Here is a 24,963-nt window from a genome sequence, read left to right as displayed (position 1 = left end):
CATTTAAGCTGGTAATTGTCACTGCCTCACTGTAATCTACCTATATTCACAAAAGCAGATGGCAATTAAAAAACAGGAACCACAAAGATATAATGAATTAATTTACCTTTCAATCTGAGACAGGAATTTTGTTTCAAATATTCCTCTTGTCCTGAGCGTCTCTGAAATCTGACCTCTAAACAGAAGTCCATGCTTTGTTAAGTCGATCAGAATTTGCCTCACTATTTCACCCAAATACATTCCACTGGTCATTTTTTCATATCTGTTTTACAAAAACATTTTTAAAAATAGATGGCAAGTCAGTGTTTTAGTATGATTTATGCTGTGTGCTTAAACAACTTCCTAAAAGCATTCAGAAATAAAGTATTCCATTATCTGAACTCAGTGCTGTTTGGCCATAATACCTGTATCTGGTATAATGATGTCAAATGCAAATACTAGTTGCAATATTTCACATATTAAAAAATTATGAAAGTATATAAATACACAATATTAAATGCAAAATAGCATTTAAAACCAGGGATCACACAAAACTAGAACATTTTTACCAAACCTGCCCTACCTGCAAACTTTGGTGATTCACATAAATTGGCACCTACAATCAAACCAAAACCCAGCCTCCTTAATTCATTTCTTACAGGATTTGTAGGTTTGCAGGGAGGTGGCAGGAGAGGAAGGGAGTAGGGGGCATTAACACAAAACTGTCATAATTAATCTTATACAGAAAATATTCAGAAATTAGTATTTTAACCTACCAACAAGCTAAATGAAACAGTATAGGAAGAGGAACATACAATGATGATGTGTATGCCTGAGGTTTGCTGTTTTGTAAGTTATTGTTGCTGTGGTGATAGAAATAAAAAGCCCTAACATATAGAATCAGGGAGAACCATACAATTTACCAATTGGACAAATTAAGTTTTTATATATTTTGTAATGACTTTTCTTAAAATAGGGTAAACAGAAAGCTAGCCAGCCTAGTTCAAAGAAGATGAATTAGGTTATCCATAGCTTAAAGACAATACTATCAGCTTTACCTCTGTTTCCCAGGATTTAATGAACCTTCATCCACTTCTTTGTCATATTTTGTTCTGATATTATCAATGCACCCATTGTCACCAAAACCTCCCCACTCTGTGTTAATACACATTTTTCCTTCATTCCCTTCCACAACTTCTATATTCTTCATATCTTCCATATAACACACATTGCTGCCTGTTCCTAAAAGAAAACAGCAAGGGTTCGGTCACAGGAGTGTAAAGGAGTTGAAAAGCATAGGGGAAATGCATGGTACCTATTCTGTGCAATACTTAAATGTTAGTTCTCCAGATTCCAAACTACAAAGATATCCCCAGATCTTAATAGAAGTCAGTTTCAACAAATAATTTCTCCAGTAGAATCTTCTACTTATTTGGAACACTGAACCATAGAAAGTCAGGGTTGGAAAGGATCTCAGGAGGTCATCTAGTCCAACCCCCTGCTCAAAGAGGAACCATCCCCTACTAGATCATCCCAGCCAAAGCTTTGTCTAGCTTGACTTTGAAAACATCCAAGGATGGAGCTTCTACAACATCTCTGGGGAACCTGTTCCAGTGTTTTACTACCCTCCTAGTGAGAAAATTCTTCCTAATATCTAACCTAAACTTCCCTGCTGCAACTTGACACTGTTGCTCCTTGTTCTGTCATCTGGTGCCACTGAGAACAGTCTAGCTCCATCCTCTTTGGAACAACCCTTCAGGTAGTTTAAGGCTGCTATCAAATCCCTTCTCAGTCTTCTCTTCTCTAGACTAAATAAGCCCAGTTCCCTCAGTCTTTCCTCATAAGTCAAGTCCCCCAGCCCCCTCACCATTTTTGTTGCTTTCTGCTGAACTCTCTCCAATTTGTCCACACTTTTTTTTTTTTTTTTTTTTTTTTGGGGGGGGGGGGGGGGGGGGGGGGGGGCAAAACTGAACAAAGTGCTCCAGAGGTGGCCTTGCCAGTGCTGAATAGAGGGGAATAATCACTTCCCTTGACCAACTGGCAACACACCTACCAATGCAGCTCAGTATGCCATTAGCCTTCTTGGCATCAATGGCACACTGCTGGCTCATATTCAGCTTATTGTTCACTGTAACCCCCAGGTCCTTTTCTGAAGAACTGCTGCCCAGCCAGTCAGCCCCCAGCCTGTACTGGTGCATGGAATTATTGTGTCCTAAGTGCAGGACTTCGCACTTCTCCTTGTTGAGCCTCATGAGATTTCTTTTGGCCCAATCCTCCAATTTGTTTAGGTCACTCTGAATCCTAGCCTTGCCCTGTAGTTTATCTACTACTCCCCCCAGCTTGGTGTCATCTGCAAACTTGCTGAGATTTGCACTCCATCCCATCTTTCAGGTCATTAATGAAGACATTGAACAAAACCCACCCCAGAACCAACCCCTGGGGACTCCACTTGATACTGACTGCCAACTAGAAATCAAACCATTGATTATGGCCCTCTGAGCCTGATGCTCCAGCCAGTTTTCTATTCACCTGACAGTCCACTCATCCAGCCCATACTTCCTTAGCTTGCCTGCAAGAATGCTGTAGGAGACCATATCAAAAGCCTTGTTAAAATCAAGGTACACCACATCCTCTGGTCTCCTTGCATTCACAGAGCCAGTCACCTCATCATAGAAGGCAACCAGGATGTTCAGGCATGACTTGCCCTGGTGAATCCATGCTGACTGTTCCTTATCAACTTTTTCTCCTCCAAGTGCTTAGAAATGGATTCCTTGAGGATCTGCTCCGTGATTTTTCCAGGGACTGAGGTGAGGCTGACTAGTCTGTAGTTCCCTGAATACTACTTTTTCTCTTTCTTAAATATGGGCACAGTTTGCCCTTTTCCAATCATCTCGGACCTCTCCTGATCACCATGAGTTTTCAAAAATGTTGGCCGGAGGCTCTGCAATCACATCGGCCAACTCCCTCAGCACCCTCAGGTGCATCCCATCTGGCCCCATGGACTTCTACACATCCAGCTTTTCTAAATAGTCCCTAATCTGTTCTTTCACCACTGGTGGCTGCTCACCTCCTCCCCAAACTGTGATGCTCGGTGCAGTAGTCTGGGAGCTGACCTTGCCTGTGAAGACAGAGGCAAAAAGGCATTGAGCACTTTAGCCTTTCCTGCAACCTCTGTCACAAGGTTGCCTCCGCCATTCAGTAAGGGACCCACACTTTCCCTGATCCTCCTCTTGCTACCAACATACTTGTAGAAACCATTCTTGTTACCCTTCACATTCCCTGCTAGCTGCAACTCCAATTGCACTTTGGCCTTCCTGACTTCATCCCTGCATGCCTGAGCAATGCTCTTATATTCTTCCCTAGTTATTTGCCTAAGTTTCCAGCTTTTTCTGCATCCTCTGTCACTAGGTTTCCTCCCCCATTTAGTAAGGGACTCACACTTTCTCTGATCTTCCTCTTGTTGCAGACATACTTGTAGAAGCCCTTCTTGTTACCCTTCACATTCCTTGCTAGCTGCAACTCTAATTGCGCTTTGCCCTTCCTAACTTCATCCCTGCATGCCCAAGCAATACTCTTATACTCCTCCCTAGTTTTTTATTCAACTTTCCACTTCTTATAAGCTTTCTTTTTGTGGTTTAGTTTACTGAAGAGATCCCTGCTAAACCAAGCTGGTCTTCTGCCATACTTGCTAGTTTTCCTGCGTGTTGGGATGATTTGTTCCTGCACTCTCAGTAAGGTTTCTTTGAAGTACAGTTAACTCTCCTGGACTCCTCTCCCCCCTCAGTCTGGCTTCCCAGGGGATCCTGCCCATGAGTTCCCTGAGTGAGTCAAAGTCTGTTTTTCTGAAGTCCAGGGTCTTTACTCTACTGCTCTCTATCATTCCTTTCCTCAGGATCTTGAACCCAATCATCTCGTGGTCACTGCTGCCCAAGTTGCCATCCACTACTATATTCCCCACCAATTCTTCCGTTTGATGAGCAGCAAGTCAAGAAGAGCATGGCCCCTAGTTGGCTGCTTCAACACTTGCACCGGGAAATTGTCCCCAATACTCTCCAAAAACTTCTTGGATTGCTGGAGCACTACTGTGTTGCCCTCCCAGGAGTTGTCAGGGCAACTGAAGTCCCCCATGAGAACCAGGGCTTGTGACTGAGACACTAGCTAGCTGTTCTGCTAGCTGTTTGAAGAAAGCTAGCAGAACAGCTATGGATGTTGTATACCTAGACTTCAGGAAGGCCTTCAATACGGTATCCCACCCCATACTGGTGAACAAGTTAAGAGGCTGTGACTTGGATGACTACACAGTCCAGTGGGTGGCGAATTGGCTGGAGGGTCGCACCCAGAGAGTCGTGGTAGATGGGTCGGTTTCGACCTGGAAGGGTGTGGGCAGTGGGGTCCCACAGGGCTCAGTCCTTGAACCGATACTCTTCAACGTCTTCATCAGTGACTTGGACGAGGGAGTGAAATGTACTCTGTCCAAGTCTGCAGATGACACAAAGCTATGGGGAGATATGGACACGCCGGAGGGCAGGGAACAGCTGCAGGCAGACCTGGACAGGTTGGACAAGTGGGCAGAAACCAACAGAATGTAGTTCAACAAGGAGAAATGCAAAGTGCTGCACCTAGGGAGGAAAAATGTCCAGCACACCTACAGCCTAGGAAATGACCTGCTGGGTGGCACAGAGGTGGAAAGGGATCTTGGAGTCCTAGTGGACTCCAAGATGAACATGAGTCGGCAGTGTGACGAAGCCATCAAAAAAGCCAATGGCACTTTATCGTGCATCAGCAGATGCATGACAAATAGGTCCAAGGAGGTGATACTTCCCCTCTATCAAGAGCTGGTCAGACTGCAGTTGGAGTACTGCGTGCAATTCTGGGCACCACACTTCAAGAAGGATGCGAATAACCTGGAGAGGGTCCAGAGAAGGGCAACTCGTATGGTCAAGGGCCTGCAGACCAAGCCCTACGAGGAGAGACTAGAGAAACTGGACCTTTTCAGCCTCCGCAAGAGAAGGTTGAGAGGTGACCTTGTGGCTGCCTATAAGTTCATCACAAGGGCACAGAAGGGAATTGGTAAGTATTTATTCACCAAGGCGCCCCCGGGGGTTACAAGAAATAATGGCCACAAGCTAGCAGAGAGCAGATTTAGATTGGACATTAGGAAGAACTTCTTCACAGTTCGAGTGGCCAAGGTCTGGAACGGGCTCCCGAGGGAGGTGGTGCTCTCCCCTACCCTGGAAGTCTTCAAGAGGAGGTTAGATGAGTATCTAGCTGGGGTCATCTAGACCCAGCACTCTTTCCTGCTTATGCGAGGGGTCGGACTCGATGATCTATTGAGGTCCCTTCCGACCCTAACATCTATGAATCTATGAAAGCCACAAACATTCAAAACTGAAGCAGCTTTCCCACTTAATATGCCACGTTAAGAGGAGCAGAGCTCTATTATAATAATGCCTTATTTGCAAGTCTTATTAAAAGAATGTTGGAAGGTGAGTTATGGAGTAAGTGGCCAAATATTATGCAGTTGATGTTTGCATCGTATTTTGCAAATTAGTCAGCCCACACTGGTAAAATAGTTCTCTATTTGGTCAGCCATATTTTGTTCATCTTATGCCAATGTGTCCATATTTATCTATCAAAATTGTAGCTTTAGATTATCTACAAGGAGAGAGGAGATTCTAAAACATGTCACGTTTCCTATAGCAGTATTCAGTGCTACACTGATTGAGAATTAACTAAGCCCAGTTTCTTGTATCCCAGTACAGGCAATTACCACTGAGTTAACAAGCTGGCTCAAACTCACCAAATATTAGTGATTCTTATTAAATGTAGAATTTCATCTGCTTCTTTGAATAGTAGGATTTTCTCTGGTACAAACCAAGATCCACACAGGTAGTTGGCTTTCATTTAAACGGTAATTGTACTAACAAATAATTTACCTGCAATAAGGCCAATTTCACAGTTTGGATCCTCATAGCCACATGTCATCATTGTCCCAACGGTGTCGTTTACCACTGCTACAATATCCAGGTCAAACTCCTGCAACAGAAATCACCTCATTTAAAGGGGTGGGGAAGGGAAGGAGGGAGTTGCTTTAACAAACCAAATCAACAGAAACACAATTACTTACATTTCTTCGTTTAATAGCTTCTCTTAACATGTCAACAACATCCTCCCCTTCACAGTCTGTTGCCTTAAAACCTTTTGTCCACCCCACTAGTGTTCCCTGTAACAAAACAGCACCAAAAATGACCAATGTAAATGGATAGGCATTCTGTGTACTGAATGAAACAGGGGTCCAGTAGAGAAATAAACACACAGTAACTAAAGAGTGTTTCAAAGATGTGTGTGAACAAGGGACCTGAAATCAGGTGTCCCAAGAAATTTAATTCTGGAATATTTCAATTTGAGTACTTGACTTTGCACTTTGGGTGCACTTTAACCTCCTTTTAACATAGCGGTGGTTTTTTTTTTTTGTGTGTATTTTTTTTTTTTTAATGTAAAATGCATATTTCTAGCCAAACAACTGCAGTTTCAAATATACCTTCTAGATGATCTGGCAAACGCTGCTGTGCTCAAGGCTCAACTGCTACAAGGAAACTATGCCACTCAGCTGTTGGCAGCTTTAATCCATGGTTTATTTATGAAGTAACTATCAATCCAATGGCAGCACAAGCTGAAGTATTCTCTCTACTTCATGCAGAGGCATTCCCTTCCCACATCCATCACTAAAGGGCAGCACTGGTTCTATCATTTGCAAATGAACTATGGCAAAAATTGTATTTACTCTAAATAATCATGAGTCAGTGTCAATAAATTTCTATTGCAAAGCTTCAAATCATTTGATAAAAGATACTTGAAGATTCTTACACTACCAAGTGATTTATTTGATAGATAAAACCAAACACCAAGCTTAAAACATAAACCAAAGACAGCATTAGAACAATGCTGGGATCATACCTGTTCTTTATTCTTATTTTAAGACAGAAAATTCTTGTGACAGGAAAATCCAAAACAAACTGGTCCTTACAGATTCTATAAATCTGTACTATCATTATGGTTTTTGCTTTTATTTTCCAATTACTCAGTAATTTTAATTTGTCTTTTAATTGAAAGTGCTCTTGGTTATAGTCAAGGCCTATGAGAAACTTCCAATTTTTTAGTAGTACACTTAAAATAACTTTTAAATATGGAGGCTTTTTAAAGTTTTACACAGCCTTAGGGGCTTGTCTACCCTACTTCCATTCAGAGTCCTAGAGCGTGGCTATGATGAGCACCTCACCCACATTCCTCACACACCAAATCACCGAAATAAAGCAATGTGGTTCTCTTAAAGGAACTTTTAGCAGCTCAAGAATGGCTTTGGGCATGTGGTCAGCATTGGTCTACAGCAGCTACATTGCTTCATTTTGGTCACTGTCACATGCTAAGGAGGACCAAGTGAGCAGGGTAATGTAGAGAAGCCTTAAGTGTAAATCAGAGCAGGTAGGGAGAGGACACATCCAGGAACGTTGAATATGCCTGATTAACAGAACAAAATTCAGAGATAAGCCCTTAGCTGTGAACAGCACAGCTCAGCTCTAACCTGTGGTGCATCGTAACAAGTGAAATATGGAGTGAAATTATATACTCATTGCAGATGTATTTGGTCTATATAATACTTCAGCAAAGTATTAGGGGATCAGTGTCTCTCAGAATAATAAAAAAGTGCAAATAAGAATAAGATACCTGACCAATTAAAAATCTGCAGGGTTCACTTTTCTAAGAATGAAAGAATGCATCCTTCACAAGCTCTGTCTTTTTCTCCACTTGTTATAAGCCAAATTTTGCCACCCTTTGTCATGGAGGGTAGTATTCAAGTATAATAAATCAAAATGCAGAGTAAGGGAATATTTAGCATGAAACAAAATAGTGTATCTGTATTTTACATAGGAGCATTCATAAATCAGAACATTTTACTAAAAGTTTATTTAAAAGCTTGGAAATCCTTACTTGTAAGAAAAATGCATTTTGAAAGGTATTAAAAAGAAAGGTGTGTGTTAAACATCTGAACAGGGAATAATTTTAAAACAACAACAAACTGATGTAGCAGTTTTCTAATAGGAATCAGACCTAGTATAGCCATGCAACTCTTATTTCTGTTGCAGTCCTTACCTTATCAATACTAGCTTGCCTGCAGGGGAAAGAGAACGTAAAGCCCAAAGGAAGACGAGCACCCTTAATTCCCATGTACTCCAAAAAATCTGCTATGCACTGGACAATGTGATCAAAGAGCTGAAAGAACAGAGACAACAGGTAAAACCTATATACATTTAATGAAGAGTGATCCATTTGGATAGCTCAATATTGGTATGGACATTACCTCTTCTCCTGTTCCTTGCATGATTTCCAGAGGAATGGCAAAGATTTTATTGTACATCCTCACAGCTTTTCTTCTTCCACTTCTAATTTTCACAAGCAGAACTCTGAAATTTGTTCCACCAAGATCAAGTGAAAGAAATTTTCCTTTTTCTGTAATAGAAAAAATGAAAAAAAATACATAATCCTAGAATAGTCCAATAGTTAAAGCACACTTGTTACTTTGAGCATTTTAAATACCACATGACATTAAACAACCACAAAGAAATACTGTCTCAGGCAATGACATGCTATACTATTATTTTTAGGTTTATCTTCTGGAATCATGCACATTGAGAAAAATCTTTAAGTGTTCACTACACAAAACTCAGGTGGAAGTCAATGGCAATTGCCAGGTACTCAGTATTTGTGGAACGGGAGGAAAGAGGGGGACAGGGGAGGGGTGGGGGAAAAAAAAAAAAGAAAATGGAAATCGAGCCACATTTTTTAGAAGACCTAAACATGAATTCAGGGTACTAGCTTTAAGTACTCCTTCCTTTAAAATATTGGTCTTGGTGCTAATATCAAGTCTAACCCTCCCTTCTTATCTTTCTGATCCTTGGCTAGTTGCATACACATATATGCAAAAGAAGTTGAAATGCATGTGTAAATATACACACACACTACCACAGCATATATAATAAATGTTCTTTGACTATTTTTAAAGACAATGGTAAACACCCATCAATTAAATAATCAAGTAGATATTTGTCAAAATATGCTATTGGATGCATATTCAGAATATGTAACCTTCCCAAGAAGTGTCAGTGTATAACAAATACCCTGTGGCAGGGTCTTTGATTAAGGAACTATAATTCCTGTCCTGTGACAAATTCTGAAATAAAAAAGTATTCATTCCTAAACAGCATGAAACATGGAGAAAAAAAAAAAAAAAAAAAAAAAAAATCGAACATTTGCTATGGAACAAGAATTTCAAAATTTCATTTTGACCTTTTTGAAATGTTTATAAACCTCCTACAGCTGCCCAAAGCCTAGCAGCCAGCCAGGTTAGCCATGGCTTCAACAGCTTCCAGACAGCCAAGTATCAAAATCAGAGTAAGAGCCTGGCCTTTTCAGTCCTAACACTGAAGCAGCCTGCCTTGAAGCTTGCCCCAGATCTGTCAATTCTGGAAGTTCAGGCTGCCAAGAAAATTAAGTTAGCAAGGCATCCATTTCATATCTCCCCATAAGGCTACCTGGGGCAGGCTGCCCCAGAGTCCTTGAAAACTCAGGCAGCAAGTTTCTCCACAGCCAGATGCCTGGAAGACTGAAGTTATACTTGCTAGATGCTCCTAGACACCCCAAAAGCCCGCAGACAGACTTCCGAGACCAGCGTAGGCAAGTTGACAAGAAACCTAGTAGACAGGGTTTCCTCAAGAACTGCCAGATATTGACCATAACTCCATCAAAAACAGATTACCCTGCAACATTTAAATCTATTAACATTTTATGACAGCAAAATATTCCTCTGGAAAATTTCTGACCAGCCTTCCTGCATAGCCTCATAGTCTTTCATAATTTGCATAGGCACCTACCTGTCCCATCTGGTGTTCCACAGACATAAGTTGGTAACATTTTCACTGTGGCATTGGGTTGTGTTTCTTTCTTCAGGCCATATTCTAGTTCTGCCCTCATTTTAGTTTTCACTTCTCTAAGATTTTCCTTGGAGAGTTTAAAAGATGCCAGAATCTCATCAATTTGCTTACGCTGAGATGCTAGTCTGTATGCAACTGCCGTTACCATTGCTGCCCCCTTCCCACTGCCACTCTCAGAGAGAAGAAATCGAACGTCACAATTTGGGACCAGTCTCCTCACAACCTTATGCAGACGTTTGGCATATCTAGAAGAAAAATCATTTTTCTTAAATGCTTGCAAAATATTGTGTGGAATACATGTGTGTGCATACACATAAGAACATGTGCATGGCAACACTTGACAGTTAAGAAAAGCTGAATCTGCTAAAAGCAACATCAGAAGCTCATCTGGTGAATGGGCCAGACACTTCCACAGTATTAGTTCTGTTACTATAAATATGGGGAAAACATGGCTCCACTGTTGTGTGGAAATGGGAAGGGCACAGTGAGGTAAAGGAAAGCCCTGTGACACAGTGGAAAAGGGTTAGAGCACGGTGAGCCTCCACCAGAACATGAGACAATCAGACTCTACATTTTGTAATATGGTAGATGTAGATTTTGATCCAAACTTTGCAAAACAGACCCTCCTCTGCCTAACACCAAACTTCTCAACTTAAACACATCTCTAGTTTGGAGTGAATGGTGCTCTACCGTATGACTTAATTCCATAATTCCAACACGTCACTTCAGTCTGTAGTCACAGGAAGGTGAATGCTCGATAAGACTTCTGGTGAGCTTCCTCCTTTTCCCCTAGATCCAGTGCTGTTAACATTTTCTGAATATCCCAGACAAAATAATATCATAGCTAGCAACATCAACAGAGTTTCCCCAAAATACAAACATATCTTCTTTTACTGCTTGCCATCATGACCCGTAAGACCATTGAGAACTCTTCTGCACCAGTTAGCATTACAATGAAAGTGGTACTAGATATATGGGCTAAGCATATATTTATATCTCTTTAAAAGCCAGAATGGTGACTGTTACAGTAGGTACATGACTTCCTCTAAGCTTACTTACTGAGGGTGTGTTTTATACAAAGTTCCATCCATGCCAACAGTAGTTCTCAGTCTCATTAGCTTTTTATTTTCTCGAAGACGTGTCAATATTGCCGCTAAGGCAGCAGCACAGAGGTTTGCTGAGCGGAATGACACAATGGTGCTGACATGCTGAACAGCAACACAATCTTCTTCAGAAGGAAACAGACCCAGCTCCATTAGGATCTCTTTAGTGTTGCTGAGACCTTCTTTGTATCTATCCCAAAAAAAAATCAAAGAAAAAAAGTATATAACTATAAAAGTATACTTTATGGGGTACAAACCCCCACCTAACTATAAACGTATATAGTCATATCTAAAATTATCTGGCACATCCTTCTGGCAGAAGGATGAAAGGCTTAGACTACAACCAATTAGGCAATATCCCCAAACCACTAGTTCCCACAGATCACTAGGTGTCCCACAGCTTATTTACAGGGCACCTGCAGAAGCTAGCTACTGACAGGGTGCTGGCTTCACCTACTTGTTTGTCACTTTTTAGCATTCTTCCCAAGAATGCTGCCATCAAACCATATACAAGTAAAACTGCTCAGAGGACCTGATAAAACTTCAGTACTGGTAAATATCAGGGGAAAGGTTCCCATGGATTTCAGTAAGTGACTTGGAGTACTAAACATCTGCTTTAACAAACAATAACATACTACTCCCCATCTGCTTTACAAGAGGTTTAAGTTTAGTATTAAAAATGTAGCCCTTGTATCACTCACTAAATGGATTTCAAGAAAAAATATTGTATTAAAGATTAGTATTAATCTGTTGTTTTCACTCTTTTCCCTTAGATATAACAACATTGTAAACCGATCAGTTTTGTGGTTGTCCAGAAGCACCAAAAATTGGACCACTGCTGAGCCAGTGTTTTCCAATACAACAGAGTCCTCAGTGATGTTGTCTGTGTGCAGATACACAATGGCCTTTATCATGCTTAATATAATCCACACACAAGTAAAGTCTGCCACTTTTCTGAAACACTTGAAAACAACCCTACAAATCCACGTGCATGGTCAGGTTTGTTTGTGATGCACAATAAATATAATGAATTTAAATAGTGGAATGCATTTGTTGTTGCATTACTTTGTTAAAATGTTAGCTTAACACCTGCCATTTACTGTTACCAATGAAATAAACCAATTTGGTCTGTTGTATTCTCCTCTTATTCTGTTGTTAAATTTATTTCGAGGGGGAAAAGATTAATAGCCTAGGATCAACAACAATCAATTTCAAACCCTTATTGATTATACTGTAATAAAGGAAATCTAGTTGTCTTTAAGTAAAGTCTCAAGGTGTTTAATAAAGAATATATAAAAGCTCATACTTTTCCATAGCAGCTACATGTTTTGTCTCAATCTTGCCTTTGGTGCGGAGATCAGTGGATATCTCACCATTGAAGAGTAATCCTTCTTTTGCCATTTTTAGAAGGATGAGTCTTACAAGTTCTCCTAAATACAAACCACTAATCATCTTCTCAAACCTGTTATTGAATACAAGCAATGGTTACAAAAATAGCCTAGTACAAAAGTGAATGATTGTTTCTACAGATCACTGTATATTTTAAATAGGCTATATATGTAAAATAGGTAAAAATTATTTAAGCTTATGGAAAAACAGGAATAAGAAGTTAAAAATCGGACATGAATTTTCTGGCTGTGACATCATGATGAAGTAGGTGTTTCTGAAACAATATTACACTGCTTAGAAAGGAGAGTACTAAGATTCAGTTTGAATACAGATTTAATTTGTGTGGACTGGATACTTTCTTAAGTCTACATAGGATGATATACAGTGAATACTTTATGGGGTACTGTGCAATAGAGAAGCAGTTCTCAGCAATTGACATGCCAGGGCTCCCATGTGAATTACAGTGAATAAGCACATTAAACCAAGTCAATAGTCTCAGCTAATATTCCTAATTACTTCACACCAAAGAAGCTATCCCCATGTCCTATTCTGGAGGCATCCTATTAGCACTCAAGTGATTTGAGGACACCAGCTAAATCTATGCATAAAGAAAAAAAATAAGCCAAGCAATCACACTTCCTCACTCACCCCATCACAACACAAAAACATAATTACCATCTAGTAATAATAAAGAATCACCAATTGCTTTCTAGGAACAGAAGGTGAAATCCTGACTCCACTGAAGTCATAGCAAAACTCCAAATAACTTCAGTAGGGCCAAACTTTGCCAAAATTTCTAATAGTATCCTCCCAACTGAAGACAAGAGGAAATTATGAAAAGTGATGCAGAAAGCATGAGGGCTGTGGCTTCCTATGCATTCTGGATTCCACAGCAAGTGCAGGCTACTTCAGCGGTATAAAACAGTTGTTTAAGAGATGCCCACATATAATGGTAGGTGGATAACTAGAACAGGTTTGGATATAAATGTAAGGAGCTTCAAGCCAGCTTCTATTGCAGTTAGTTTCCTTGACTCAGGAGTGGGCAAAATACAGCCTCTGGCCTGGATGGGCCATGGAGGGTCTTTGTCTGGCCCACAGCAGGTCCTTGGTCCCACCTGGTCCAGGCACAGTCTGCCACCCCCTGGGCATGCAGCGGGGCCGGGGCAGCTCTGCAGCTGAACTGTCTTTGTAAACAGCCCAGGCAGCAGTGGCTCCTTCTGGCTGTTGCCACTGCTGGCCCCACCCTGCGGTACCAGTGGGGACCTGCACACATAGGCCTGACCCGACCCGCCTTGCGCCTACACTGGGCTGCCTTGCATCTTCACCACTGTCACCAGGCTGCCCAACAGGGCAGCAGTGGCAGCACACAGAAGATGCAGGGCAGCCCAACGCAGGCTCTGGACAGCTACAGCAAGAAAGGCCCAGCAGTGGTGAGGAGCGGCTGCTTTTCCCCTGCGCTGAGCAATAGTTTCTGCCTGGCCGCCACTGCTGCTCAGCACAGGCCAGTGTGGAGCAGATGTGGGGTGGGCCTGTGAGGCTGGGACTAGTGGCAGCAGCAGCAGGAAGGAGCCATTGCTGCCTGGGCTGCCTAGGAAGGCAGTCCAGCCATGGAACCACTCCAGCCCCACTGTGTGCCCAGGGTGCGTAGCAGGTATGGGACAGGATGGGGGCAGAGCTGCATGCATGGGTTTTGGCTGCTTTGCTCCCACTGGGGTGAATCTGGAATAGGCTTGGGGTGGCACACTGTTGGCAGTGGCAGGGAGGCACCACAGGATGCGTAAGTGCCAGGCATAAGTGCAGGGCAGGAGCGGGTGCTGACCAGCTCAGGGGGGCAGGCTCAGGGGGCACCCATGCATACCCCACCATACCCGTAAACCCTCCCCTGCAAACCCCACAAGCATAATCAAACACCCCATAAACATCCCCCCACAAACTCCATACCCCTCCCCACACATGCATCCAAATGCCTCTGGGGGGGAGCCTTGCTCACTGTTACATGCACACACCCCACCACACGCACACTTACACCCCCCCATGCACACCCCACATCCGCCCCAGTCACCCTCCCCCTCCACATCCCACAGCCTCCCACAAATCCCCATATCCACCCACATCTACACACCCCCCCACACCCCACATACACATCCATACACATACACCCAGATCCCCCCACAAACCCCATACCCACCCACCCATACCCCTCCACACACCCCCACAATATACAGAAGTAAGACTTCATTTTGAGGTATGATGCAATCACCTCTACATACACAATGAAAATACACATAGATCAGGAGAAAAATATTTTTAAAAATAAAATTAAAATATGTTATTGTCAATGTTTGATTTTTGGTATACAATTTGTTTTTTTTCCAGTTCCAAGATGGCAAACCCCCTTCCCAAGAGGATTACTTCTGGGGGCAAGGGGAGGGACTTTCGGTGGCAAAGGTCAAGGGTTAGGAGGCAGGACTTCTGATCCCAAGATGGCAACCAGGGGGCAGGACATCTGTCAAGGGGCAGGGCTACCCTTGTGGCCCTTGACATTTCACCAAAATTCATTATGTGGCCCTCCAGCCAAAATAATTGCCCGCTCCTGCCTAGGCTTATGTCTATTGAAAAAGGCTTGTATGACTCTGCATTTTCTTTAAAGATATACAGAATAACAATGCTGTAGAAAGCCTCACTTAAATACTTACAGCTGTTTTCCAGGATTGATCGATCCCAAGTCAATCTCCCTATCAAACTCAGTTCTGATGTCTTCTAATGACCCGTCATCTCCAAAGGCTCCCCACTCGGTGTTAATGCACATCCTCCCCTCATCACCTTCCACCAGATCAATGTGACTCATTTCTTCCATGTAGCAGGCATTGGTGCCAGTTCCTTAGTGTATGAGATGCAGTATGGAAAGAAACAAGCACACTTACACATGAGGAATTCACTAAAAATTACGGTTGCACCAATAGACATTTTTGGAGCCGATACCGATAGCCAATTTTTGAAAAGACAAATCGGCCAATACTGATCCAATTTCTGATACGCAGCCCGGCAGCTTGAAGAGCAACGTCCACCTGGTAAGTCTGTTTTGGTGAAAGAGGGAGGGTGGGGGCAGATCAAGGCCCCTGCAGTGAGGGAGGGAGTGAGGCTGGGGCTGGGGCAGGTACTGCCCAGCCTGGGTGGGGTGGGGCATGGGACAGAGTGGTGGCTCATTTGGGGGCCTCAGGGAGGGAAAGGTAGCTCCCACCACTGCACGCACCCCAAGAGGGCACAGGGCAGGAGGGGCGTGTGCCCTGACATCTGCATGGGGCGGGGCAGGGTGGGCTGCCACTGAGGGCTAGAGCTGGGGATGCACCAGGCTCTTGCTGGTGGGGGGGGGGGGGGCAGTTAGGCCAGGGCTGCACTCAGGACAGGCAGCAGTGACTGGAAGGGGGGGCTCTAGTGAATTTTGGGGTGGCTGCAGCCCCCCCCATAATCCTCCCAGCACCACCGCCACCCACCCCTAGCGCAGCCCTGGCACAACCCTCCCCACACGCTTCAGGAGGAACCCAGCACAGCCTGCAGCAACAGGTCACCCCGCCCCACACAGATCCGGAAGCACACGCCCTACCCCCCCAGTTCCCTCCAGGGGTGTGTACAGTGGTAGGAGTCGTCTCTCCTCCCCATGCCCCCCAGACAAACTGCAGCTCCATTCTGTGGCCTGCCCCAGCTGTGCAGTGCCTGCCCCAGCCCCATTCCCTTCCTCACTGTGGGGGCCTTGATCTGTCCCCCTACTCCCCTTCCCTCCTGCCTCCCCTTCCACCACAACAGACTTACCAGCTGCACACAGCTCTCCAAGCTGCTGAGCTGTGCTCCTCGCTGCCTACACACTGCGCTGCGGCTGCACACATGCACAGGGCATTTATTGGCCACATCAGGTCAATTTCCAATACAGTCAAATTTATTTATCAGTGCCAATCTGATGTTGGACCAAGGTATTGGTGCACCTCTACTAAAAATAGATTTTAGTATTGGATTCAATATTTTCTTTACCAGAAAAAGTATCTGTGGTTAGTTACATAGTGCTTTCTGTAAGCCCATGTGCACCTGCAACCTGTTAAATAACCTTTCAGTACCAAAGAAAAACCATCAGAAATTAATATAAGGCCGGAGTCATTTAAAGATACTTGTAATATTTTGTACACACTCATATATGTGCGTGCGTCAAAAAAAACAGGGAAAAAAGTGAAGCAGATTTGTCATAGGGAGGGTATAGCATTCTGGCTGCCAGAGATAAAAGAATGTTTGCTTTTTCTGGATAAACAACATGGATCTTCTATATCATTGATACAAGAGTTTATTTTGTTGGCCAGAATATTTAAAAGAATTGGATTTCAACATATTGGGTGCATCCAAATGAGCATGCATGTGCAGGGGTGCGCGTTTACTGCAGCAAAAATAGCAGCAGCACAAATTTGTGCCTCTGCTTTTTGCTGCTGCCCATGCCGCTGCACATGGGCTTTGCTGTAGGGCAAAATGCCCCACTTTAAGGAAACTGCTATTTTGCCACTCCTCCCAGCTCCCCACATGCTGGAGGAATCAGAGAGCTAGAAGAGGGGAGACACTCTGGCCAGCAGCCAGAGCATCTCCCAGGAGGACCAAGCCTCTGTGCCTACTGGCACATGCTCCTGAAGCATGCACCGCACCACTTTTGCTGATGTTTTTGCTACCAGAATTTCCCAGAAGCAAGCGCTGGCCTCAAGCAGCAAATATGCAGTATCACAAACCGCATGTGCCTGTACAACTGGATCCAGCCATCATCTCCATCTGATAACTCTGAGTATAAATCAAGGTGGAAGATGCTTTACAATTATGCACCCATTGCTCCCTCACTGTATATACAATGCCACTTTTCCAAATAGCTAATAAGGAAGGCTATTCAATATATTCCTTATACAGAGAACTGCAGGTGCTCAGTAACTACTAAGGACCAGGCCCTGTGTGCCTTCATGACAGTTAGGCAAAAATAAATAGAAGCATCTTGCACTCAAAAGACAGTTATCTGGTATTTCTGATCTGGAATATTAAAGCTATTTTAAGGATCTAGGTACAATTCAGCTTCATAATATTACCTTCTAAATACAGTTTCAAAAATACACTGCCTCTTTCATTTGGTTATTTCCTGAAGTATGAAATGTTGGAAATAAATAAGAATTTACTTCAGTTACAATAATTAAAACATATAAATATCAAGTATGTAGAAATGAAGGCTGCATTTCACTTAAGTTTGCTCTTGTAGAAATTACTGCAATGATAAACTTTCCATTGATATTTATAGCAATGAACTTAACCCCCTGTGACTGCTTTTGAAATATTTACCTTTGGTATCCGAATGTAAATCTATAATAATAGATGGTTGTGTCCTTTATTTATTTATTTTTAACAGAGCTAAATATATGCATATCCAAATGGCAGACAAGGTTCTTTGGGTAAATGTGGTATCTTTTATTAGACCAACTAAATAGCTGGAAAAATTGTTGTTTGCAAGCTTCAGGCAAACACCCTTTTTCAGGTATGGGAAGAATCTGCTTGTGTTTGTGTGCTCTTCTGGATGGAATAGAAACCAATATGAAAAATGCAAGTCTGTGAAAATGCAAATGATTGGCAGCGAGGATCAGAGGGGATGGGAGACAATAGGTGTGAGACAGGTGGGTGATGTGGGAAGAGGGAATGTTGACTTAGTAGTAGAATGTAGCTGCTAAAATGCAGAGAGTTTACCTGGGGTTAATCCAATGTCTGTATTTAGTTCATGATTTTTTTTGTATCAAAGTAGATTTATGAAGTGAAGTTTATAGGCTCGTCTATGTCCTTAGACCAACGCAGTTATAACCAACACCCTCAAAACATATCCAAATGAAATTTTAGTATGTAGTGAATTAATTTAAAAAAAATCAATAGAGAAAGAAGGGAAAACAGGACAAACAAGGAAAGGACAGGCAGGCACCAACCACAAATAAGACATATTCATGCAGCAAAGTCTGTAAAGATCCTAAGTGAAATAACACTTGACAAGTAGCTTTATTTTTTTTTAAGTGTAAATCAGATAAACAAAGTCAACAGTCATTTAATTGATTTGGGACTAAAATTATCAATCTAGCCTTAAACAAACCACTATTTTTGCATTTGCAATTTTTGCAGATGCAATTAGTGTCACTTAGACATTCAAGTTCCACTTTGCTCCCCAAAAACAAAGCACCAGTGCTTGAAAGTATGGTACTTTTTTCATTTTCTCACTTATCTTTTTGATTTATGAAGTCTGAAATGAGCTTCTTTCCACCCAAGATGAGCCCAAACTAAATACACTGTTGCAATTTAAAGCAAAACCTTGTAACTTTAAAAAATATTACCAATTATGACACCAACTTCACAGCGCTGATCATCATATCCACAGGTCATCATAGTTCCCACCGTGTCATTTACCAGTGCCAAAACATCTGCATGAACATCCTAATGGAGTAAAAACAGATGCTTTATAGAAACCATGTTTGAAAACAGCTTCATAATTAAGCAACTATTCAAACAACATTAACTTTTTGAGGGCCCAGGTTCAGTGAAGCACTTTCACATATGTTCAATTTTAAACTTAGCTGTGCAAGTTCCTTTCAGATAATTTGTTTCATAAATTTATACTACTATTCAGCATAGTACTTTACATTAAGTAAACACTTAAATCCTATTGAAGTATATTAAAGAGGTTGATCTTTACAATATCAGTGCTTTACTGAATCAGGGCTAGAAGTTGGAATGTTTTGAGCCCTTCCCCTTCCACCCCCCCCCTCCCCCAAATTCATCATTCCTTCACCAAGAAATTTTTAAAAACCCACAAAAGTGTAACTTTTTATGATAGCACAAAATATCTGTAGGCAAGATTTTAAGAAGCATAGTCTGAAAGCCATAGCCACAATAAGGAGCACCTTATCCCACAAGTATCCCCATTGAAATCTGGAGAATTTGCAGGTATAAAAAGCTATTCAACATAAATATACCAGAATCAGGCCCAGAAAACATTTCTGTCAAAGCTGTGCAGATCCATTTCATAAACTTATTACCATATTCTGAAAGGGGTTACATGACAGAGTTGTCCTTTATAGTAAGAGGCCAGACTTGATAATCCAGGAGGTCCCTTCTAGGCCTATGCACTGCTCTTGCAAACCTTAGTATAGCAGGGATGCATTGAGAAATTAACAAAAAGCAGAGTTTTGCCATGTTAGAAACAGGAAAATATAGTTTTTCTATAAGGATGTCAATATATGGACAGATACTTTCACATTTTTAAGCTGATGTTACTAGGGATGAAGAATATTAAAATGCTTGGGATTTTTTAAATGGAACTACTGAATATCAATAAAAGCATATTAATTTAAGAATACAAAGAAGAATTTTTCAATTTGAGTTGGTCTAATAAAAGATATCATATTTACCCAAAGAACCTTGTCTGCTTAATTTAAGAATAGCTTTCATTATATTTCATCCCAAATTTTAAAATATAATAAATCATTCTGTGACTAATAACTTCTGCTGGAAACACTCCAAAGTCCAGCACTAGAAACAAAATATCATTTAAAGAAGTGTAAAAATATATTAAAACATATAAAAATATTATATGCAGTATTGTATATCTTCCAAAAACAGGGGAAGGATTCTGTCAAGATATCCTTAAGATCTCTTCACTCTAAAGCTTGCCTTATGTTTCCTGAGGGCGTTGCGCAGAGAACTGACCACATCCGTCTCCTGAACTCCTCGTGCCTTGAAGTGTTTTGTCCAAGAAAGCAGCACACCCTTTAAAAACATGTAGGCTAGGTTAAAAAAAATGAGGCTTCTGGATTTTTTAGCATAAAATTCTATAGTGGCACTGAAAATAGACTTTGTGGTATTGTTGGTTTTTGAAGAACTTCACTACCACTATGCAGTGGGTGAGAGTTTGAGCAGAAGTAATAAACACAGGGGCAGAAAATTTCAGCCATCATGAAAATATACTCAATAAGGTCCAAAAATAAGGTCCTTACCCTGTAAATACTTATGCATGTGCTAAATTCTTATTAACTAGCTTTAATCATGAGTAGCTGTATTGACCTGAGTGGAACTACTCACATACTCAGTTAAACATACACATACAGTGTTTGCAGGACCAAAGGCCAATACAAGATGCTACAGGCAGTCCTCAACTTACACACCAAACAGCATTTACAACATTTGTAAAGTGACACGCTGTTTCGAGGTTCCCATGCTAGTTTCACCTTTACAACAATCGACAGCTGCGTCCAGCTGGTAACTCTGTTGTGGTGGGAGGGAAGGGGGAGAGAAGGGGTGTGAGGGGGTAGATGAAGGCCCCCACAGCAAGGGAGGAGTTGGGGTTGGGACTGGGACCCAGGCTGGGGCAAGCGATGCTGCACGCCACCAGTCCGGGAGTTGCTCATATGGCGGCTTTTCTGGCAACTCTCGCCACTTCTCCCGCCACCAGTCCAGGGGGCATGGGGCGGGTGGGTGTGTCCCAGGATCTGCACAGGGTGGGCAGGGCTGGGGCTGCACCAGGCTGCGCTCTGGGCGGAAGGTGCTGTGCCACCCCCACCACTCGCCCAGCTGGGACAGAGACAGTGCAAGACTGAGCTGCTGTGCTGCCTCCAGACAAGCAGCATGTGGCGGTGGGAGCCAGCCCAGCCTCCCCGCGCCACCCGGACAAGCAGTGGCTTCGCCCCAGCTGGGCGAACGGTGGTAGGGTATGGGGGGGGTGTGTGCCCCCCAAAAAACAACTCACTGCAGCTCCTGCTCTGCCCTGATCCAGAGGCACATGCCTCCCCACCCCCACTTGCCAGTGGCAGACCGACGGAGACAAGGGCGAGGTGGGAGGGAGGCTGGAAGGGGGACATAGGGTACATTTGTTGTGTAACCTGCCCACCCACCCTGTGGGCTGGATGTTTAGTTACCTGTTCCAGCCAGAAATTCCAGCCGCCACTCCTTCCCCTGCGTCCAGTGTGCCGGGACTTTCATTTCCTTCCCAGTCAAAACAGATAACCAAACAGGGCCGGGGCAGGAGATTAAGTATTGCTACAAGAAGGATTGGGGGGGGGCACATGCCCCGCTCCCCACCCCATGCCTTCCTGGACCGGCAGCAGGAGCAACAGTGAGAGTTGCCAGACAAGTCACTACAAGAGCAGCTCCCAGACCAGCATTGCACAGCAGTGCAAATCCTTGCAGTCTTATCTAACACAATGATGATTCCCATCTCTCCCTTTCTCATAGGTGCCTAACATTTTGTAGAGGTTTAAGAGTGATGTAGAACTTAACTGAACTGCCATGTTAAATTACTTGTCCTCAGGAAGCAGCATAAATGTTACCTTTACCCACTCTGCTTAACAACCCTAATAAAAATTTTCCCTGAATTCTACTAGTACCAGGAAGTGATATTCCAATCTATATATTTTTTTTTTTTTAAATCTTACCTCATCTAACTTAGCTTGTTTGCAGGGAAAAGAAAATGTAAACCCAACTGGTAATTTCTTATGTTTTATGTTTTTGTTTTCCATGAAGTCTTCCAGACAGTCAGCTACATAATCAAACAGCTGCATAAACAAAGAAAATAAAAGTAATTTAAAACAATTATATTCTACACAGTAAACATTTCCAAAGAGCAAAGTGGGTTGCATACTTCTGTCGCATTCCCATGTATGATCTCCTTTGGGGTTGGGTAGAGCTGGCTCTCCATTTGAACATTCTGCTTCCCATCTTCAGACACTTTCACCTTTAGGACTCGAAACTTGGATCCACCAAGATCTAGGGCAAGAAAATCCCCCTTTTCTGCAATGTAAACAACAAAGATTATGTTCTACTGCACCAGTATACAGCAATGTGAAGTATGACCTAAAGACATGTTTAAGGTAAGTGTACAGGATAATAATCATTTACAACAGAATTCTTACCACTAAATACAAAAATAGGAATAGTTAATTTCTTAGTAGGTGCAGTAATGAAACTAATGCCGGTAGGCCTGTGCAAAGTGGCAAGTATTCTATTCAGATTTGGTCCCTTGCTTGAAGGGACAGTGATTCGATTTTGTGATTTGTGTCTCTGTCCCGATTTGATTCGGCCAAATTGGATTTGAAGATTTGGCACCGATTCAGACCTTTGGCCATAGACTAAACAGGCAGCAGTCCTCAACCATGCTGGACACAGCTGCCTCCAGATTGTAAGTCTGTTGTGGTGGGTGGAGGGACGTGCAAATCAACGCCCCACAGTGAGGGAGGGATTGGGGCTGGGACAAGCTGCCCAGATGGAGCAGGGGAGCACAGGACACAGGGAGGGGGGCTCCCAGCACTGTGCACTGCCAGTCCATGAGGGCATGGGAGTGGGCTTGTGCCCCTGGATCTGCGCAGGGCAGGCTGGGCTGGGCTGGGTTCCAAGAGGCTAGCCCTAGCTGCCCACTGTTGGGCTGTGCTCCACAGGGTGGGCAGAGCCAGGGCTGCACTCCTGGGGGCTAGCCCCAGGCGCAGCCCAGAGCACAACCCTGACTCTGCCCACCCCCCAGAGCGCAATGGAGCAGGGGCTATGGGAGGGGGGCTGCAGCCACCCTAAAATTCTCCATAGCCTCTGCCATCAGCTTCTCCCTGATATGACTGCACACATCCACCCCCACGTACTGCCACTGCTTGCCCAGCTGGGCGTGGCGGGGTAAAGTCTTGTCTTGTCCAAGAGGTGCAGGGAGGCTGGAGAGGCTTCCACCACTGCGCACCGCTCGTCTCAGGCAGTGCAGTGGCACTGTTCCATGACTCCCTGCCTCAGCTGGGTGAGCAGCAGGAAGGCATTGCCCGCACTCCCAGCATCTTCTGCCCGGAGTGAGCCATGCCTGCATCATGCCCCTCTACTCCCACTCTGGCTGGGCAAGTGGCAGCAGGACATAGCCCCCACTCCCAGAGCTGCTGTACCCACATCCTGTGCCCCCCCACCCCAGCTGGACAAACAGCAGCAGGCCAGAGCCCCCATGCCCAGTGCCCTCTGTGGCAGAAATGCCACCGTCTGTGCCCCTCTCCAGAGATCTGTCTCAGCCAGTGTGAGAGGCTGGTGTTGAATCCCACAGGGAGGGGATCTCCCACCTTGTCTGCATGACAAAGGCTCTGGTCACCTGGGCAGGGGGGGGAAAAAGGCCCGGCCCTGCGCACGGGCCCAGGTAGCCAGGGATGCTTGGTAGATTGGTTGGCTTGTGGCCAGTATTGGCAGCTTCGATTGGACCAGGCTGCTGAGGTCAGTGAGGGTTTAAAAAGGCCTGGGCCAGGAAGAAGGGCAGCCATTAGCCATGCGGTCATCCAGGTGAATCTGAAACTGGCTCTCTCCTCATCACCGCATGCTCGAAGAGCGACCTGCCTCTAGAGGGAAACTCCAGCCACCTCTGGATGATGTGTGTGAGTAAGCTACTTGAGATCAGACCAGATATTTAGCCTACAGTAACTCAGATGCGTGTTTAAACGGCTACCTCAGCCATACTGGTTTGCTCTAGGGGATTCCTCTGAGATTCCTCTGATATTTCTATGATACTGCTCTACCTTTTACCCTGTTTCCGCCCTACCCCCTGAATCAATAAAGTTCTCCTTGTGACCGGTGTGGGAGACTTTTTGAGGGGTGGGTCTAAATTATGCCAAGGAGGCTCCTTAGGTCTGCAGACTAAGGGAGACTTTCCTAATAAGCCCCTGACTTGGGAAAGTGCCCCAAGTGCTTGTATTGGGTCTAGTACCCATTGGACGACCAGGCCTGTGTTCTCCAAGGTGCGCAGAGCCAGAACTGAGTCCAGAGCCTTGGACGGTGGCAGCGGGAACCCCAGGCTAGCGGGTGTGCTCCAGGGAAGGGGTCGGCTGGATGGGAGGCACTGGGAGCCTAGAAGGTGGTTGGCCGCAGGGAGGTGGGCAGCTCCATGCAGGAGCGCCCCCTACTGGCCTGCCACACCCTCCACCGCCCATCTGGAGCACAGCCCAGCCTAGCCTGCCCTGCGCAGATCCAGGGGCACATGCCTGCTCCCATGCCCTCCTGGACCAGCAGTGCATGGTGGCGCACAGTGGCAGGAGCCCCCATCTCCGAATCCCACGCTCCCCCGCCCTGACTGGGCAGCTCGTCCCAGCCCCAACCCATCCCTCTCTGTGGGGGTGTTGATCTGTGCCCCCCATGCTCCTTCTCTCCCCACTTCACCCACCATAACAGATTTACCAGCTGTAGGCAGCTGTGTCCAGCATGGTCGAGGACTGCTGCCTATTTAGTCTGTGGCCAAATCTCTGAATTGGTGCTGAATCTCTCCAAATTGATTTGGAGGCTTCTGATTTGATTCAGACCTTTTAATGAGTCTCTGGATTCAATTTGGATTCAGAGATTCAGCCGCCAAATTGGGCAATTTCCTCCAAATCGAATCAGCTACCGAAGCTTAGCACAGCCCTAATGCATAGTCTAGAATGCACTGAGAAATCGTTGTAGTCCTATGAAGGTCAATGGAG

At 44.0% G+C, this 24,963-nt stretch overlaps 1 protein-coding gene across 2 annotated transcripts in view; it reads right to left on the bottom strand.

The window, feature by feature from the left end:
* LOC106736965 (hexokinase HKDC1) overlaps positions 1-24,963 on the bottom strand; it is a 56,219-nt gene that overhangs the window by 5,178 nt on the left and 26,078 nt on the right. For both annotated transcript variants that reach the window (XM_019484379.2, XM_006273477.4), the window contains exons 4-17: positions 22,140-22,288; positions 21,934-22,053; positions 20,177-20,272; positions 18,841-18,940; positions 15,157-15,340; positions 12,378-12,533; positions 11,028-11,261; positions 9,909-10,213; positions 8,339-8,487; positions 8,131-8,250; positions 6,107-6,202; positions 5,916-6,015; positions 1,038-1,221; positions 107-262 (exon numbers count right to left, since the gene is read on the bottom strand). In XM_019484379.2, the coding sequence (XP_019339924.1) occupies positions 107-262; positions 1,038-1,221; positions 5,916-6,015; positions 6,107-6,202; positions 8,131-8,250; positions 8,339-8,487; positions 9,909-10,213; positions 11,028-11,261; positions 12,378-12,533; positions 15,157-15,340; positions 18,841-18,940; positions 20,177-20,272; positions 21,934-22,053; positions 22,140-22,288 (2,149 nt within the window). The remainder of the gene's footprint in view (positions 1-106; positions 263-1,037; positions 1,222-5,915; positions 6,016-6,106; positions 6,203-8,130; positions 8,251-8,338; positions 8,488-9,908; positions 10,214-11,027; positions 11,262-12,377; positions 12,534-15,156; positions 15,341-18,840; positions 18,941-20,176; positions 20,273-21,933; positions 22,054-22,139; positions 22,289-24,963) is intronic.

This window comes from Alligator mississippiensis, chromosome 6, assembly GCF_030867095.1.
Source record: "Alligator mississippiensis isolate rAllMis1 chromosome 6, rAllMis1, whole genome shotgun sequence".
NCBI classification, from domain to species: domain Eukaryota; kingdom Metazoa; phylum Chordata; order Crocodylia; family Alligatoridae; genus Alligator; species Alligator mississippiensis.
This window is presented reverse-complemented; position numbering and strand designations above follow the sequence as displayed.